Source organism: Protobothrops mucrosquamatus, unplaced genomic scaffold (assembly GCF_001527695.2).
Source record: "Protobothrops mucrosquamatus isolate PMUCROS unplaced genomic scaffold, P.Mucros_1.0 scaffold92, whole genome shotgun sequence".
NCBI lineage: Eukaryota > Metazoa > Chordata > Lepidosauria > Squamata > Viperidae > Protobothrops > Protobothrops mucrosquamatus.
Window position 1 is genome coordinate 852,222 of NW_015386467.1, and position 16,968 is coordinate 869,189.

The 16,968-nt window shown below is 36.7% G+C and overlaps 1 protein-coding gene across 1 annotated transcript in view; it reads left to right on the plus strand.

The window, feature by feature from the left end:
* The first annotated feature begins 998 nt into the window (after positions 1 to 998).
* The window catches only part of REL (REL proto-oncogene, NF-kB subunit), a 44,489-nt gene continuing 28,519 nt past the window's right edge, over positions 999 to 16,968 (plus strand). Inside the window, exons 1-3 of the mRNA XM_015812513.1 lie at positions 999 to 1,103; positions 10,551 to 10,693; positions 14,685 to 14,833. Of these exons, the coding sequence (XP_015667999.1) occupies positions 1,097 to 1,103; positions 10,551 to 10,693; positions 14,685 to 14,833 (299 nt within the window). The 5' untranslated portion in view covers positions 999 to 1,096. The remainder of the gene's footprint in view (positions 1,104 to 10,550; positions 10,694 to 14,684; positions 14,834 to 16,968) is intronic.

Below are 16,968 nucleotides of genomic sequence, written 5' to 3' on the forward strand. Positions count from 1 at the left end.
TAACAGCAAGTCTTCTCTATGGTGAAATTAATAGAATTGATTGAGATGGCGAAACTAACTACTTTGATTAAAGAAAACACTTTGTCTAGTTTTATTTCTATATGACGATTACTTAAAGAAATGAAATTTTTATTTTGAGATTTGACAATTTACATTATGATTATAGAAATACTGTGCATTATTGAATTTTAGAGCAAATATTTGTATTGAAGAAAGTTGGAAGTTGTTTTCTTTTTTTTCCTCCCTATTTCTTGTTCTCCCCTTTTTTTCCCTTTTCAATTCTTTTTTATTTTTTTATAGTTTATGTTTTATAGAAAATTAATAAACTATATACAATAAAAAATTAGTAGCAGTAAGGTTTCCTTTTAGTCAATTTAATGTCCTTGTGACTTGATAGATATTCCTTGCACTTATCCTGGCAACAGGAAGAAAAGGCTCCCCTTTTTCCGGGGATTTTTCCCCCAATTTCCCTGTCTAGTGTGCAGCCCTGGGGTCTCCTGGTAGTCTCCCACCCAAGCTCCAGCCAGGTCTGACCATTCTCTTCTACAGGTCTGACCAAGCCAAACACATGTTGCCCCTTCTTGAGAGAAAAGCTCAGAAGGTGAGAAGTGAGCAAATAAAGGGACACCGAGACCACAGCTCAGTGGGTTTGAATGCGAATTGCAGTGAGGCAACCCCTGTCACCCACGAAAAGGAGGGACGCGCTCGCCGCGATCTGGCGATTGGCGTAACCTCACCCACCGATACAGCTCAGCCTCCTCACGTTAAGCGTTTGCCGCCCAAGTGTAAAGGCACAGGTAGGCTTGGAAACCGGAGAGGAGGCGGGAGGCGGTCCCTCCCTTGACATTTAAGAAAGAAAGTTATAAGTGAGTGAGAGACATCAGGGAAGTATTTTGCCTACGTCTCGGGAAATTCCCTGACGGTTAACGAATAAGCGCACAGGGAGGAAGATCCTAGCTGCCGGACCCAGACGAGCGGCGCTCAGACGCGGAACAGAAATATCTCCAGACAAGACGGAGGCTGCCGCCTCAACGAGAAGCAGCTCCGCAGACGCGAGCCTCCCTTGGACACAACCTCAGCGGGAGGAGGTCCCACCATGGCCAGTAAGTGCTCGGATCGCGCGGTCAGGCTGTCTCGGATCGAGGTTAGCAAGGCGGCCCCGTGCCGCTTGCTCGTCACGACTGGCTAGAAAGGGGGGGGGGGGCAGAGATCAAGGCGCAGCGGCCTCACGACGTCTGCATTTTGGTGGTGTTCCTATTTCTCCGCAGTCACTTTGGCTTGAGTCCCTGGGACCAAAGAAAGTATTTTCTTTTTTGGTAGTTGGACAGAAAACCACAACTGGAGAGAAATTGCTTATCAGATGCAAGGGTTATAGAGTATTGACAAATACTTTGCTTACTTCTCGATCCTTTCCCTTTTTTGCAAGCTAGGGGAAAATCATTTGAAATTTTTCCTGGTATGAAAGTAAAAGCAACCGGAGAAAATTTTTGATGGTATGAGGCCAGGTTTTTGTAAACCATCTCAATGCAGGAAAACTAAAAACAAAATTACACAGACAAAATCCTCTGATGGGGTGCTCAATGTTGGGGGTGGCTTAGGGGTTAAAGAGAAATCCCCAAAACCATGTCACTTGTCCTCTTGTTTTTTTTTTAGTTTTTATTTAATTTTCCTTAATTTTCAATTGTTCTGTACTACCTTTTAATCTTTGTATTATGCTGTTAGTGAGAGGAGCAATATAGAAATTTAATAAATAAATAAATAAAAAGGAGGGCCTCTAGGTAGCCATTGAAGATTTGAATTTCTGTTCTGAAGAGCATTGAAGAGCCTTCAGTTCTATTTTTAATTTGCTCTTTATAGGTTCTTCCAAGCTAAAATGTTACTTTCAGCTGCTTGGAAAAAGAATAGGGTACAGATATACTGTAATTGATGACATACTAGAAACAGTACAGTACTGATTAAGTCAGTTGATATTTGCTATCTGAGAAGGACCCATACTATTTTGTAGCAGTGAAAGAGAGAGTCTTGTGGCACCTTCAGATCTATTATAGCAAAAAATTGTATTTTTCAAAAGCTGGTCTTTAAAGTCTCACAAAGTCCCTTTGTTTTGATATTTCGATTGTTAGAACACTTCTAGTTTGCAACTGAAGTTTTTTGTCTCCACTATAATAGGTAACTTTGAGACATTAAAGTCATTTTCTCACTGGCAGTTTCAACTTTTCTGAATAAAAACAGCTTTGAACAAATGTGCTTAAACAACCATATGTAAAAATGAGGTAGAGAGGAATTGGAAAGACACAGACACTATCCTAATTCATAATCAATGTAGGCTTTTTTAAAAAAAAAATTATAGTGAGTACTTATTGACATATCACTTACTGTCATTCAACTTTGGAACTTGCTGAATATTGTCTTGTTGCATTGGTCTATTCTTGGTACTGAAATCTGAACTGGTGCCTCCAAACCATGGAGGCACCTGGTAGTTACTACTTGATTTCAGCTGTTGCCCTATTGAATTACCTCTTTTATCTGCAATATAGCCTAAGATATGAAGGGAAGAGACAGTAAAGATTGGGGAAGTGGACAAAATTCATCTCAGTTTTGTATGTTTGTTCAAATACCCACCACTGATTCCAAGTTGATTTATTTCCACATAAGCCCTGTAACTATTTCTTTCTAAACACAGGTGAAAATTGCACAGAAGATTTCCATCTACATTTCTAATGGAGAGCCATAGCTAGGCTTCATTTTGTTTTTAAGAGGTGAACTGTGCCCTGTTTCTAAAAATTAAAATCTTCCATTTATCAGTATTGAATCCTTATCCTTTATAACATTTTTGCTGAAAAAAAATATTAATGACATATTTTGAAACTGTGTTTTTAAACATTATTAAAGTACATCAAATTTTCTTTACCTACCATGCTGACTTTAATGTTATTTGAAAGTTACAAAAGGTTTATAATTATTCTAATATATTAGATCATTAGAATTTAGACATGTTATCAGTTATTATATTTTAAATTATTGAAATGTAGGTGTGGTGTATAGTACAGTAGCATTTTTATCAATAAATAGAAGTAGTTGGTGGAAGAGCTTTCTATTGTGAGAATATTTAGGTGATAAATACAACATTATTCAGAAACTTTTACCCCTTACAATATTTTGCATATGAAATGTACAGTATACAGTATTTCATTCTATATGATTTGAGACATAAAAAATCTGCATTTAAGCCTTGTATCATTTTAATCATTGCACTTAGAATTTCACATAACGTAGAACATATCTTTTAAATTCCTGCTGCCAGCATCATTTGGTGAGATTAATTGTACAGTGAAATATTGATTTCAAGACCTTTTGGTTTTGATATGAAATAAAAACTTAAAGTATATTATAAAACATACCACACTGGGAAAGTTCATACTGTTATATTTCTGCTTAATATACCAAGCCATGAATGAACCTTTCACTTACACACTTTTACTTCTCTCTTTTCTTGAGCAAACAAAAAACAAGGAAGTCTTCAGTTAAATACAATTTCCTGTTATGTCCAAGTTTGTGACACAATTTTCTTTATTTAAATGTTTAATATTTGTTCTCTCAATGGATGTCAAGGCAGAATGTAATCAATAAAACAGTGCAATGATTTGTTAATATTCTTTAAATATAATCAAAAGGTTGGTCAAATTTCCTTGTCTTCACTTGACGTTGAAATTAAAGTATTAGCACTATCCATGTATTGGGCATTTTCAATTATATTTGTTAAAAGACAGGATTTGTAGATGCAACTTGTAGATGCAACATTTCAGTGACAAAATATTTTTTAAAATGTAGGAGAAAGAAGAAATGCTGTACTTTTTTCCTGCATTCTCTGAACTTGCATATGTGGACATTTCTTTAATGGGAAAACCACAAAGGAGATAAAAATTATATCATTTTACATAAGGTACTAAGCTTTCTCTCTGCATATGTAGAGTACCATGGATTTCTCTGGGCAAAGGCAATGCATGAGAAAAAATGGGACCTTCTAGGCCTGAGATTATGGGCTTAGGAGTCTGTTGGTTTGAGGAATGAAAGGAAAGCCTCATTGAAGGGAGTAGACTTTTGAGCCAATTACAGGCTAATGTCAATAAAAATAAAAGACTCACTGGCATGTGAAGAAACACCAAATATCTGACTTCTTTTGTTGCAAGCAGGTGCCTTTTGGATAGCCAAATCATGCCTTCCTTATAACATCAAGATCTTCCTGGAAGCAGAGGTACAATTTCCTTTCAAGTGGAAGCTGTACAGTTGAATTAATTTTAATCACAGGTGTACCTTCTGTCCTAAGCAGCTGCATTTCTTTTCTCTTGCCTTTTATACATTTTTTAATCTGTTCCATTTTTATTCAGACTTTTCTATGGGAGCTTGGCGAACTATATGGGGATCAGATTTTGCCCATAGCAGCCATATGACGTAGATAGGGTTGAGTAATAATGGTTGGCCTAAAATCACTAACTGAGCTCTATGATCAACATAGGTCATTCCAGAGCTCCTGCCCTCTGGAATGACCTACCCCCCGACCTACGTACAGTTGCGGACCTGTGCCTTTTTCGCCGAGCCCTGAAGGCTCATCTATTCCGTGCAGCCGGCCTGGCGTAGTTTGATTATGTTTTAGTGGGGGTTTTGTATGGGGTATTTTTAGAGCAGGCCTGTTATTTAATTTGATTTTAGACAGAAATTTGTGTATATTTATTGTGGTTTTTATTATCACCTGTTCACCGCCCTGAGTCCCGTAAGGGAGATAGGGCGGTATATAAATTCAATAAATAAATAAATAAATAAAATAGTGAACATGGCACTATGTAATATGGATACTGAGAGTCTTAGGCTTGGTTTTATTAAAATTAGAGATGGGGAGGAAAAGAACTACAACAAATACATAAGAAGCATATACAAAAGAGAAATAACAGGTATTCTTTAGTTATTTGCAGCTTATAGTCAATAAAGCAGTGATATTTGGTGAGAATCTCTAGAGGGCCTGTAGTTCATGTGTTAAATCAAAATAATAATATATAAATGTTGAATAATAATTGAAATCTCACAGGATGGCCAAATCTTTTTTTAAATATCGTTTCACACTTTTTTCTCACGAAAGCCTCAAGGAATTTTAATGACAGTGTGAGTTTATGACCATTTTTAATTGCTTCTTTGTTTAACTTGAATATCTTGAGGAAACTATTTGGGAGAGTTTATGTGTATAATGGCGTTCATAGACTCTGGTTAGTTTACCACAAAGAAGCTATCTGCAGAAGCTTCCCGTCACCATGTAAATAAGGATTTGGGAGGGGTTCCTTTTTAAATGTATTACATCCACTTCTGCTCTAGATACAGCATTTGAAATGTTTTAACACTTGATACAGGGTTTGTCTAATGCAACACCTTTCAAGAACATAGAAAAGTTGAAGTGAAAATTGAAAATTGGAAAAGAATTTCCAATCTTCTTCTGTAGAAAAGAATTGTCAAGAGGTCTTTCCAGCCGGGCACATTCAGAATGCTTAAAATGTGACTAATCTGTTTTTTAAATGGGCAACTAAGTTATTGCATCACATACGTTGAATTTTTGAAGAATTTTTTTTTCCTGTGAAGAAACACATATTTTTTGGAGTCAAACGTCAAGAACCATATGCTAACCACATGCAGATGAAAGGCAGCCCGGTCCAAATTGGGCATGACAACCCTTTTTCTGTTTATGCTCAATAATTTGCACAGGAGGATCTAGTTGCTTGTTAGATTGACGTGAGCACTTGATCAATTCACCTTGATGAGAGTTTTTGAAATTGCTAATGCAAATTTGAATATAAAGTTTGAATATAAAACCCATCAATGAGGCCATTCATTCCCATTTCTGTGGTAGAATCTTCTAAGTCTAGGAAACACTATCACTCTTTTTAATGAGCTAGGTCAGTGGTAGGCAACCTTGGCTCTTTTATGACTCGTGGAGTTCAACTCCCAGAATTCCTGAGCCAGCCATACTGGCTCAGGAATTCTGGGAGTTGAAGTCCACGAGTCATAAAAGAGCCAAGGTTGCCTATCCCTGAGCTAGGTATCATCTGAAACTATCTTAGCCTAAACTCAAACGATTTGTCCATTTAGCTCTGTATTGTCTATTTTGGTTGACAGGGGCTCTCTAAAATCTCCCAAAAAATTAATTGAATATTCCAGAATCTTTGGCAAACCAATCATGTGTTTTACCATTGGCCTAATTATATGTTCATACTTTGTCTTACAATTTTATTTTTCCAGGTTTTGATAGTTTGGATAAATATAACATTGCTTTCATTTGTTTTGTTTTGTTTTTAATTGCTCATGGTTTGGAATCTGACATGAGGAGAAGCTCTTCATTTAGTGAATTGGGATAGTGGTACATTTTTTCTTCCAAAAGATACGAAAACATTACAAATTAGTTCATACCTCTGGAAATTATAATAAATGAATTTCAGTGTAAACCACTTATTTTTCAAACATATATCAGTACATTCAGATATGGAGTTTTGTATCTACAAATCCTAATATTAAAAGGTTAATCTTTAGCTCCCAGTAAACTAAGTGTAAATATGTTTAGGAATCTATCACAGAATATTATTTAGCATATTTCATTACAGCCTGACCTTTTAGCTGTACCATTTTGGGTTATGGTATTACTTAGCAATTTGTTGTAAAGGAAATCCAAAAATGAAATCAGACCTGTAAAGTTGTTCAATAAACAGCTTCATGTTGAATCTGTTTATTCAAGTATTCAAGTGAGTGAGTTCCATGATCTCCTAGTACAGTGGTGGCGAACCTATGGCACGGGTGCCAGAGGCGGCATTCAGAGCCTTCTCTGTGGGCACGCACACCGTCGCCCCAGTCCTAGGCCTTCAGCTGGGTTTTATAAAACCTTTTCGCTTTAGGCCTCCACCGCCGTGTGCAAAAAAAAGAAAAAGGTTCAATCAATCAGTTACGGTAATTTCAGCTTCTCACAGGGAAAAAAAAAGATCTTGCAAAGTTGGAATTGATTGAACTTTTTAGTCCCACCCAGTCTGCTGTTACCACCGCAGCCATGCCCACCCAATGGGCCACACCCACCCAATGGGCCACACCCACCTGGCACCCGATGATGCATAAGTGAGTTTTGGGTTGCAGTTTGGGCACTCGGTCTCTAAAAGGTTTGCCATCACTGTCCTAGTAGATAACATACAGGTAGTCATCAACTTATGACCATAATTGGGATCAGATACTTGTAAGATTCCACACCCACCTATTTGCCTTGGTAGATAGAGTCTGTCAATATTTCTGTTGTTAAGTGATGCAGTTGTTAAATAAGTCATGCCCAATTTTACAACCTTTTTGTTACAGTCAAATCATGCAGTTGTTAAGTCACGTGTGTCAAACTTGCCACGTCACGTGACGTGTCGTGACGTATCGCGACTCTTTTTGCATTGCTGGCAATGGGGTGGGCGCAGCTTCAGTATGATGAAACTGGCCTGCAGGCCAGCAGTTTGACACCCCTGTGTTAAGTGAAAGCAGCTTCTTCTATTGACTTTGCTTGTTGAAAGCCCCCCCCCCAGGAATGTCACACATGATAATCACCTGATTCTGGGATGCTTCAACTATTGCAAATGCCCACCTGAGTTTTTATCACAGGATTATAGGAATGCTGCAACAGGCATAAGTTCAAAGCCAGTCATAAGTCACTTTTTAAGGGCCATCATATGTTCGAATGGTCACAAAACAAATGATCATAAATTGAAGATTATCTGCATTTTCAGCTTGATATCTAAAAGAAAGCTGTAAATGGTCCTCATATTTTTATAAATTAGGAGAAGTTTCTAATTTCCTAGTGAATGCATATGTATGTTTCCAATTAATCTTTTGCCTGTAAATGATCAAATTCAAAATGAAGCAAAAGGCGCTAAAATAGCACTGCTTCATAGAGTTTAGTGTTAGGACAATGTAAAAATAGACACTTTTAAGAGTCACTTTCATAAAAAAAAAAACCTGGACTCCAAACTGTATTATCCTAATCATTACAACTCAAGTACTGTATTGTATAAATGTAGAAGGAAACAACAGTGGTACTGTTATCTCAATTATGGTGCTGATTGTAGAATGGTACTACAAGTCCCAGGCTATTTAGCAGTAGACAAGAAGAACATAGAACATAGAATTACAGAATTGGAAGGGATCCTGGAAGTCATCTAGTCCAACCCTCTGCTCTGGCAGAAGACCCTATACCATTTCAAACAAATGGCAGTCCAGTCGCTTTTTAAAAATCTCCAGTGATGAAGCATCCACAACTTCATAATTGAAGAAGCGCTTTCACTAGTTAATTGTTCTCACTGTTAGGAAATTTCTTCTTAGTTCTAGGTTGCTTCTCTCCTTGATTAGTTTCCATCCATTTTTTCTTGTCTTGCCTTCAGGTGCTTTTGAAAATAGTTTGACCACCTCATCTTTGTGACAGCCCTTCAAATATTGGAATACTGCTATTATGTCACCCCTGGTCCTTCTTGTCATATCCAGTTCTTGGGTTCTTCATATGTTTTAGCTTCCAGCCCTCTAATCATCCTTGTTGCTCTTCTCTGCATTCTTTCCAGAATCTCAATATCTTTTTATATTGTGGTGACCAAAACTGGATACAGTATTCCAAGAAGAAAGACTTAGGAGAGGAGTGGAAAAAGAGCAAATAAAAGAATTGTGAGAATGCTGTGTCTAAATCTATTATGTAATAAAGAGCATGTAGAGAGTATGAAAATACTCTGTTGCAGGGGTGTCAAACTGCCAGCCCATGGGCCGGAGGCATTACGTGGAAGCCGTGCCCACCCATTGCCAGCAATGGCAAAACCGGCCCGATACGTTACGTGATGTCACGAGTTTGACATGCCTGCTCTATTGAGAGTATGATAGAGCTTTTGTGTGCTAAGGCTAAGCCATAAAGTAGTCTGCATGCTTAATCTGACACCAGTTAGTTCGGCTTATTTAATAAATGAATAACATGAATAACCATGAATAACAATGCTAGATATGTGTTTGGTAAAACACAGGTCCTTATTTCTAACTCTACTGAAGGCAAATTCTTATTGATAGTCTTTGAGCTTTCAGGAAAAAAGCATCATGAGATCCATCAAACTTAGGTTTTCTCCTTTATTCCTGATACTTATTTAGTGCTGATTTCTGCTCAATGTACAAAGTTGGTCTAAGTAGGCTAAAGCTGACAAGTACAATCTAGTACAATCTGTTCAGAAGCCCCCACAGCAATTTGTTTAATTAATGTTACCAGTAAACTAGGAAAACATAATTAAAGAGTAGCATTTAGTTCAGTCTGAGATAAGTGCATAAGCTAACTTGGAATCATTTTTCTCTAGTTGGAAATTGTTCCTCCTATAGACATATGCTGGAGATTTGCAGTGTTGAATTAATGCTAAAATAAAGGCAATCTGTGTATGAATATGTAATCTGTGCATATAGATCTTGCATGTTTGATCTTGAGCTTTGAGAACAATTATTCAAAGTTGAGCCTTGGTGAAGGTAAATGTAACCAATTTTTTTTTAACAAAGAGCAGAATTTAAAAAGAGAACAACAGTATCAAGAGATATGTAAATGTGGAGTCATCCAGTCTGAAGGGAGAGGATGGTCTTCAAGGACCCATTGGTCTCAACAAATTATTGACTCTCCAAAGATATAGTAGAATGTTCGTATAGAAGGTTTTCTCCTGTTTTCCAGAAAAACACAATTTTTCTGCTTGGTCATTTGGAACTGACTTCAGCCTGCCTGAACATTAGGCTGGCAACGTGATGGCATTTCCTTAGTGAGGACACGTATTCAAGAAATGATAAATGAGCTATCTCAAAGCCAGGATAAGGTGGCTATATGGATGAGCCTCAAGAGAACAAGAAAGACAGTACAGGGATAAGTGTTTGTTTTGATATCTTGAGTTAAGCCTTTGAAGCTTTGTAAAGCAGAGTAACTTACTTTCAACTGTGGCCATAAAATCATCAGCAGAATTTTGTTTCAATTTTTCCCAATAATAATGCCATTTCTGCCACAGAATGGGAAGCTTTATGGGCAATGCAGCTAGAGGTGATAAACTAACATCAGTAGAAACTGTGAATGTTTTATCCTAAAGGTGCTTTTTCAAAAGGCAACTGGACTTTCTTTGTTTTTTGCTTGAAGACGTTTCACTTCTCATCTAAGAAACGTCTTCAGTTCTGACTGAATAGTAGAGAAGGAAGGATTTATATTCCTTGCAGAATATACTGAAGAAGCTTCTTGGATGAGAAGTGAAACATCTTCAAGCAAAAAACAAAAAACAAAGAAAGTCCAGTTGCCTTTTGAAAAAGCACCTTTGGGACATCCATGACCTGAATGACTGAGAATCTCCAGAGACATGTGAATGTTTTACATGATTTTTCTTATCTGCTTTCCAGATTAGCTATTTCATCTTCACTTTTAAAAGCCAGTTGCTAGCTGTCATTTAACTAACTTAACATATGTTTTAAATTATAAGTTTATAATTGTTTCTTTCCTTTTAAAGGTGGTCATGAGCCATATATTGAAATACATGAGCAACCTAGACAAAGAGGGATGCGTTTTCGATACAAATGTGAAGGAAGATCAGCAGGCAGTATTCCGGGTGAACACAGTACTGATATCAACCGGACGTTCCCATCTATACAGGTATACCTATTACTGTGTCTGCTTGCTCTTTCACCCCAAACCTCTTTTAAAATTGGGAGTGGTGATTGTTTTGCTCAAAAGGCAAGGATTGTGCAATACAGTACATAGTTTAAGGTTCTCTTTCTTCAGGCAGAATGTGTTGGAAAGCTGCTGGGAAGATTAGATTTGCTTTCTCATTTGTCCTGCTCTTATGTTATGAAATTAAAATTATACAACAATCCCATAAATACAGATAATATTGTAAAAAGCTATGCTATGTAAAAAGCTATGAGCCTCAGAATTATATTGAAAAAAGACTTGTTGTAAAGGGACTGTTCTATAGCTTTTTTGCAATGTAACAAAAGCTGAAAATTTTGCAGTTCTGCAGGGGAAAGATCTCCAAGTTCAGGACTATGGCCATGAAAATTGTGTTAAGCCATGATTTGTTTAACCATAATTTACTGAATAAAGCATGGTCACACCACTAACTAGGCCATGTTTCTCAATCTTGGCAACTTTAAAATATGTGGTCTTCAATTCCCAGAATTCCCCAGCTAACACATATGGAGTTAGCTGGGAAATTGAAGTCCACACTTCTTAAAATTCTCAAAGTTGAGAAACATTGCACCATTTCAATGAACAGGCACCATACAAGTAGTAGTAGTAGTAGTAGTAGTAGTAGTAGTAGTAGTAGTAGTAGTAACAACAACAACAACAACAACAGCAACATAAATGATAGCAATAGCACTTAGACTTATATACCGCTTCATAGTGTTTTACAGCCCTCTCTAACCGATTTACAGAGTCAGCATAATTTGGATCATGTTACCGACCTCGGAAGGATGGAAGGATGGGTGAGGATTGAATTCCTGGTAGTCAGCAGAATTAGCCTGCAATACTGCATTCTAACCACTGTACCACAAGGAATAACTAAAATAAATCACAATTTCCATTATGATTCTTGTTTGGCATGAACTCAATAATAAAAGAAGAATTATCCTTCAAGTATACTGCTCTGGGACTGTGAGGATTTAAAGATTACAGTGAGCCTTTTGAAGCAAACCTAGAAAAAGATTGAGAAATCCTCTCTCTCTCACTTTGGACCAATTGAAATAGAATATAGAATTGTTTATCCCAATAGGTGAATCCAAAAGATAAATCCAGGAACCACTCATCAGGTGCAGAGGGAAAAGTCTAGCAGTGCCAACAATTGCCAGTCAGGATGTTGGCATAATTCCAGGATTATTTCCTTATTTCCTTTTAGGCACATCAAGGAAGAAAAGTCACTGTCATTTAACCTAAACAGAATGTTTCATTGCTTTGACTGGAAGGAAAAAACTCATTCAGAAACATTTGAATTTCTGATGAAAGTCCTGATTAGCCAGCTTTCACACTATTGCTCTTAAGCTACCCTCCAACTATCAATCCTTCTTGTCCATTCCTGGATCTTACCAGCAGAAAAATAAAATGGAGAAACAATGTCCATTCCAGCTGCACCTGGGCTATCTCTGTAGCCATAATATTTGTAATGATTTCTACAGCACCTAATCCTCTAGATTAGGTGGACTTCAGTGTCCATAATTCAGCTACTATATGGCTAGGCTAGGTGGAGAATGCTGGGAGTGTAAACCTATTTAGGTGTTGCCTAGGTTGGAGAATGCCACTGTACAGGTTGTACCACACACTTGCCAATAATCTCAGTTATCAGGTAACTGAGTCAGAAAGAAATTCTGATCTTTGTGTTGTGGAATTTTGTCAAAGTAAGGAACATGACTATCAGGAGAAGAACTATGTTTATTCCAATGATCATTGGGTGCTTCCTTTACAACAAAGGGGAACCCTGAACAAAGGAAAAACAAAGATTTTTATAGGGAATTAGCAAAGATGGCAAAATTGACTACTTTGATGAAAGACACAATGCTATTTAGTTGTGTTTCTGTTGGGAGACCATTTTTGGACTTCTTTCTTGAAAAAGATAAAAATGAAGTTTTGATTTTAGGATTTGACGACTAGATTTGTTTTAATTATGTATAGAAATATTGTGCATTTTTATTCTTATTAATAGATATGTATATTGCATTTATGCTTATATTTTAACTTAGAATAAGAGGGCTTTTTACATAATTTTAATTTATTTTTATGGTTTAATCTGTATATTTTTATATGATTTTGTGTTACTTTACTCTAAGAGATTACTTTATTATATATTTGTACCAGTACTGAAGAAAGGTGGAAGTCAATTCCCCTTTTCTCTTTGTCACTTTTTATTTTTTTTCCCCCTTTTTAATACTTCCTTCCCCAGTTTTCACTTTTTGTTATTTTGTATTTTATATGACTTCTTAAATTTAATAAAGTTGATTTTAAAAATACATATAATCCTAAAAAAATGTGGGTTACAAAGCAGGACCCGAAGTTAGTGTCTCTTAAGGCAGAGGTCCCCAACCTTTTGAGCACCAGGGACCAGTTCTGTGGAGAGAGGTTTTTCTGTGGACCGGAGGGGGCGTGGTTTCATGTATTGCCTGCATCCTAAGGATGGGGCTTTGCTTGTTTGCGCGGACCGATTTCTGGCATGTCGTGGCCCGGTGCTGGTTCACGGACCGGGATTTGGGGACCCCTGTCTTAAGGGTTTCAGGCAGAGAAAAGTCAGAGAAATAACATCTACCTATTGGTTCAGTTTCTTTCTACTAAAGCCATCAGAGATTGAAGCCAAGACTTTCCTGCATTAAAACATGTATTCTGTTAATAAGCTTGGTGCTTCCTTGATAAGTTTTTACTGAGAAAAATATCCTCATGCAGTTCAATAAACTTTATTCTCAGATATGTGAGCATAGGGTTATATCTTCAGGCCCTAATTCTTTGTCCACTTGCCTGTGAGTACTGTAAGGTCCGCTAATTTAAATGGGACTATCTTCTGTGTGTGGGTTATGTGGTAAATTAATTGATGAAATAAGATAGGAATCACATCTCACACTAAAATATAGTTTACTGAATAAAGCACCCTAGGTTTACACAGAACACCTTATTGTAAAACAAAAGGACTGATTAAAATGAAATTAAGCAAACTACATTGTTTGGCTCAACATTGAAATTAAAAGGTTGTAAGATTTTGGAAAATATGGAAGATCTTAGAATCGTAGAATTGAAACAGGTCATTAAAGTATTAAATGTGACTGTATCTCTTGGTCAATGCAAGATTCCTGATCAAAGTGTTTCATTTGAGCACATCCAGATAAAGGGAGCTCATTATTTCACTTGGTAATTGTATTACCATTCAGTACTTTTGCTTTCCTTAACTTAAAGCCATTATATTATGTCTTGCATTCTGAGTTTACACTGTATATGACACCTCTTCATATATTTGCAAACTCCTATCGTATTTTCTCTTAGTCATTACTGTCTCTCCACAAGCATAGTCCCTGTATGCTTTATGCACACTGATATTTGTTTACATCAAATATTTACTTCTAAGTAAAAGCAGATTGACATAATTTTGAAATCTGTCCAGAATATTATTTTTTTCCTATATAGTTTTCTATTGGAATTACTTCTACTTCTGTGATTTGGGAAGCCTTAATGTTTTTATGTTCCGCCATTGTGAAACATTGTGAAAAATGAATTGTTACATTATCTCTTTTCATTTTAAGCTAAAGTTTGATTTTCTTTCTCTTTTGTGAAATTGAGTGATCTAACTCCCCACAAAGAATGGGACTTATTTCTGAATGCATATCATTCAAAGTTATAAAGTCAGGGCTTGATGTTCTAGAATTTATTTCAATTTTTTATCTTTTATACCTGGTAGCAAAGCATATAAACTATGGAAGCATTGTCCTTCTTGTAAACCATCATTAGCAAGAATATTATAAGATGGTGGCAACAAGAATTAACTCAGCAGATGCAAAGCTTGGGTCTGTAGACCCAGAAGGATTCTGAGAAAGTTTGAGATTTATAACCTTTCATCCTATGAGCTTAATTATATCACTCTACTTATGCTTTGTGTTTCATTTCTTTTTAGATCCTGAACTACTTTGGGAAAGTAAAAATCAGAATAACATTGGTAACTAAGAATGAACCCTATAGGCCGCATCCTCACCAGTTGGTTGGAAAGGATTGTGAAAATGGTTACTATGAAGCTGAATTTGGGCCAGAGCGTAGAGTTTTGAGGTAAGTAAGTGGGTGTTGTTATATGAAACAGAACTAACATTTTTTTTCAGTTTGAGAATTGTTGTAAGTTCTTACATGTTATATTGAGTGGTTCCATAACAATAGGCAAGATCAATACCCATCTGGAAGGTGAGATACAAACTTCAACTTTCTCCAAGGTATAGGAAAGCCCCATAATGTTTCTTAACTCACTCCAAAAAGTCAAAAAATGTTTTAAAATGTGCAAAACTTTTATTCCACAGTTCTGAGGATTGCAGAAAGAATGCTGGTGAAACACACTTTTTGTAGCCCTGTTTTAAGTAAGGATATCCATGGGGAACTGAATACTAGTTGAAGTATTGCAGCCCTTTTCTTTCCTTGATTTCTTAATAGATACTTATTTAATTACTATTACCTTCTATTTCTCCAGATGGAGAAAATTAACAAACATCCCAAAGTTTGGCAGACTTAAAGTATGTCTGTGTCTTGAGGCTTTTTACAATTTTGTTGTACTTATATGCAAAGGCTGAAATATCCTGCCTGAAAGATCTGGGGTTTTTTTTTCATTTCTGTGCATTTTCTTATGATATTTATATATGATATACCGGTAGTATTTTCTCAAGATATTTAAACCACAGAGTTGTTGTTGTTGTTTTAAAAGTGGTATACTAAAGTAGACTAAAGTCCCCAATTACAATCAGTTTTTTAAAAAATTAAATTTATTCCAGAGGAAAACCTTTTGCAATATTGTTGCCCGAAGTCAAGTGTAAGAAGCACCCAGCCTTGAGATCACCCCAGCTGATGTACATTCCCACTTGATTGGTGGCCTTCCCTCCTTGTGTTGCTCCTTTACAATCTTCTTTATGTTCCTTTATGCTTAATGAGAAGGATACCTGTAGCCTCAACATACTCATACTGCGGGGGGGGGGGGGGGAGCAAGATATTTGAAGACTGCTGTACTTCCTTGGTGGCCAGGGAGCAAAAGGCTTCTATTTCACTTCCTCCTGCCCCTCCCCAGTAGAGAAATATAGAAAGGAAGGTATATTCTAAGCATCAACCCAGGTTGCCGAATGCATCTGAAACAGCAACTTTTGAAGTTTTTCCTCATAATAGGAAAAGAAAACAGTGAAGAAAGCTTATTCCTCAAAAACTGAAGGATTAATAATAGATTGGAAGGATTAGAAGAGATCTTGGAGATTATTTAGTTTAACTCCTGGCAGTACTGCAACCCACAAATACATTGTTTCTACTTGATGGCTATCCATGTTTAAATACTTATAGCAAAGGCAATTCTATCATCTTCTGAGGCAATACGTTCCACTGTTGAACAGTTTCTCATTAGAAAATTATTTCTAATGCCCAAATGAAATCTGCTTTCTTCACATTTAAACCCACTCTTTCTTATCTCCTGTTTGTTAGCCCTTCAGATACTTGAAAGCAGCTGTCATAGCTCCCTATGGTCTTCTTTAAGCTAAACATATCCAGTGCCTCCAACTATTCCTCATGAGTTTTTTTTAACTCTAGGCCTCTTATTATCTTGGTTGCTATCCTTTGGACATGTTCTAGTTTGCCAGTGCCCTTTGTAAAGGTCTGAAGCCCAGTACTGGATACAATATTGTAAGTTGGTCTGACCAATGCCAATTATAAATAATGACTCTTCATCCTGACCTCTGTACTTCTGTTCATGTTATCTTGAATTGCATTCATTTTTTCACAGTGGATCACATTGTTCATATCTTCCTTTTGATCCACCAAACTACTCAGAACTTTCTGTCATACTGTATATAGTTGCTCCGTAAGATTGTTTACTCATATCTTAGATTTTCTTATCCAAATGAAGGACTTTGTATTTCTTCCTGTTGAAATCTTGTTGGTTTCTACTCATTTTTTCAACTCATCATAATCCTCCTGAATATTAATACTTTTTCTAAGGTGCTGACTTTTCCTCCTGCCTTTGTACTGTTGGCAAACTTGATCATTGTGTTTTTAAACCCCTCATCCAAGGCACTGATAAATATGAACAATGCAGGGCCTTCCGTGTAGAATGCAGCCGAGTGGTATGGCATTTGTTATTGCCTTCTATCTTGACACAGAATCATTGGCATACATTTATTAGATATCGTTGGTCAACCAGGTCTTTATACTGTTAATGTTAG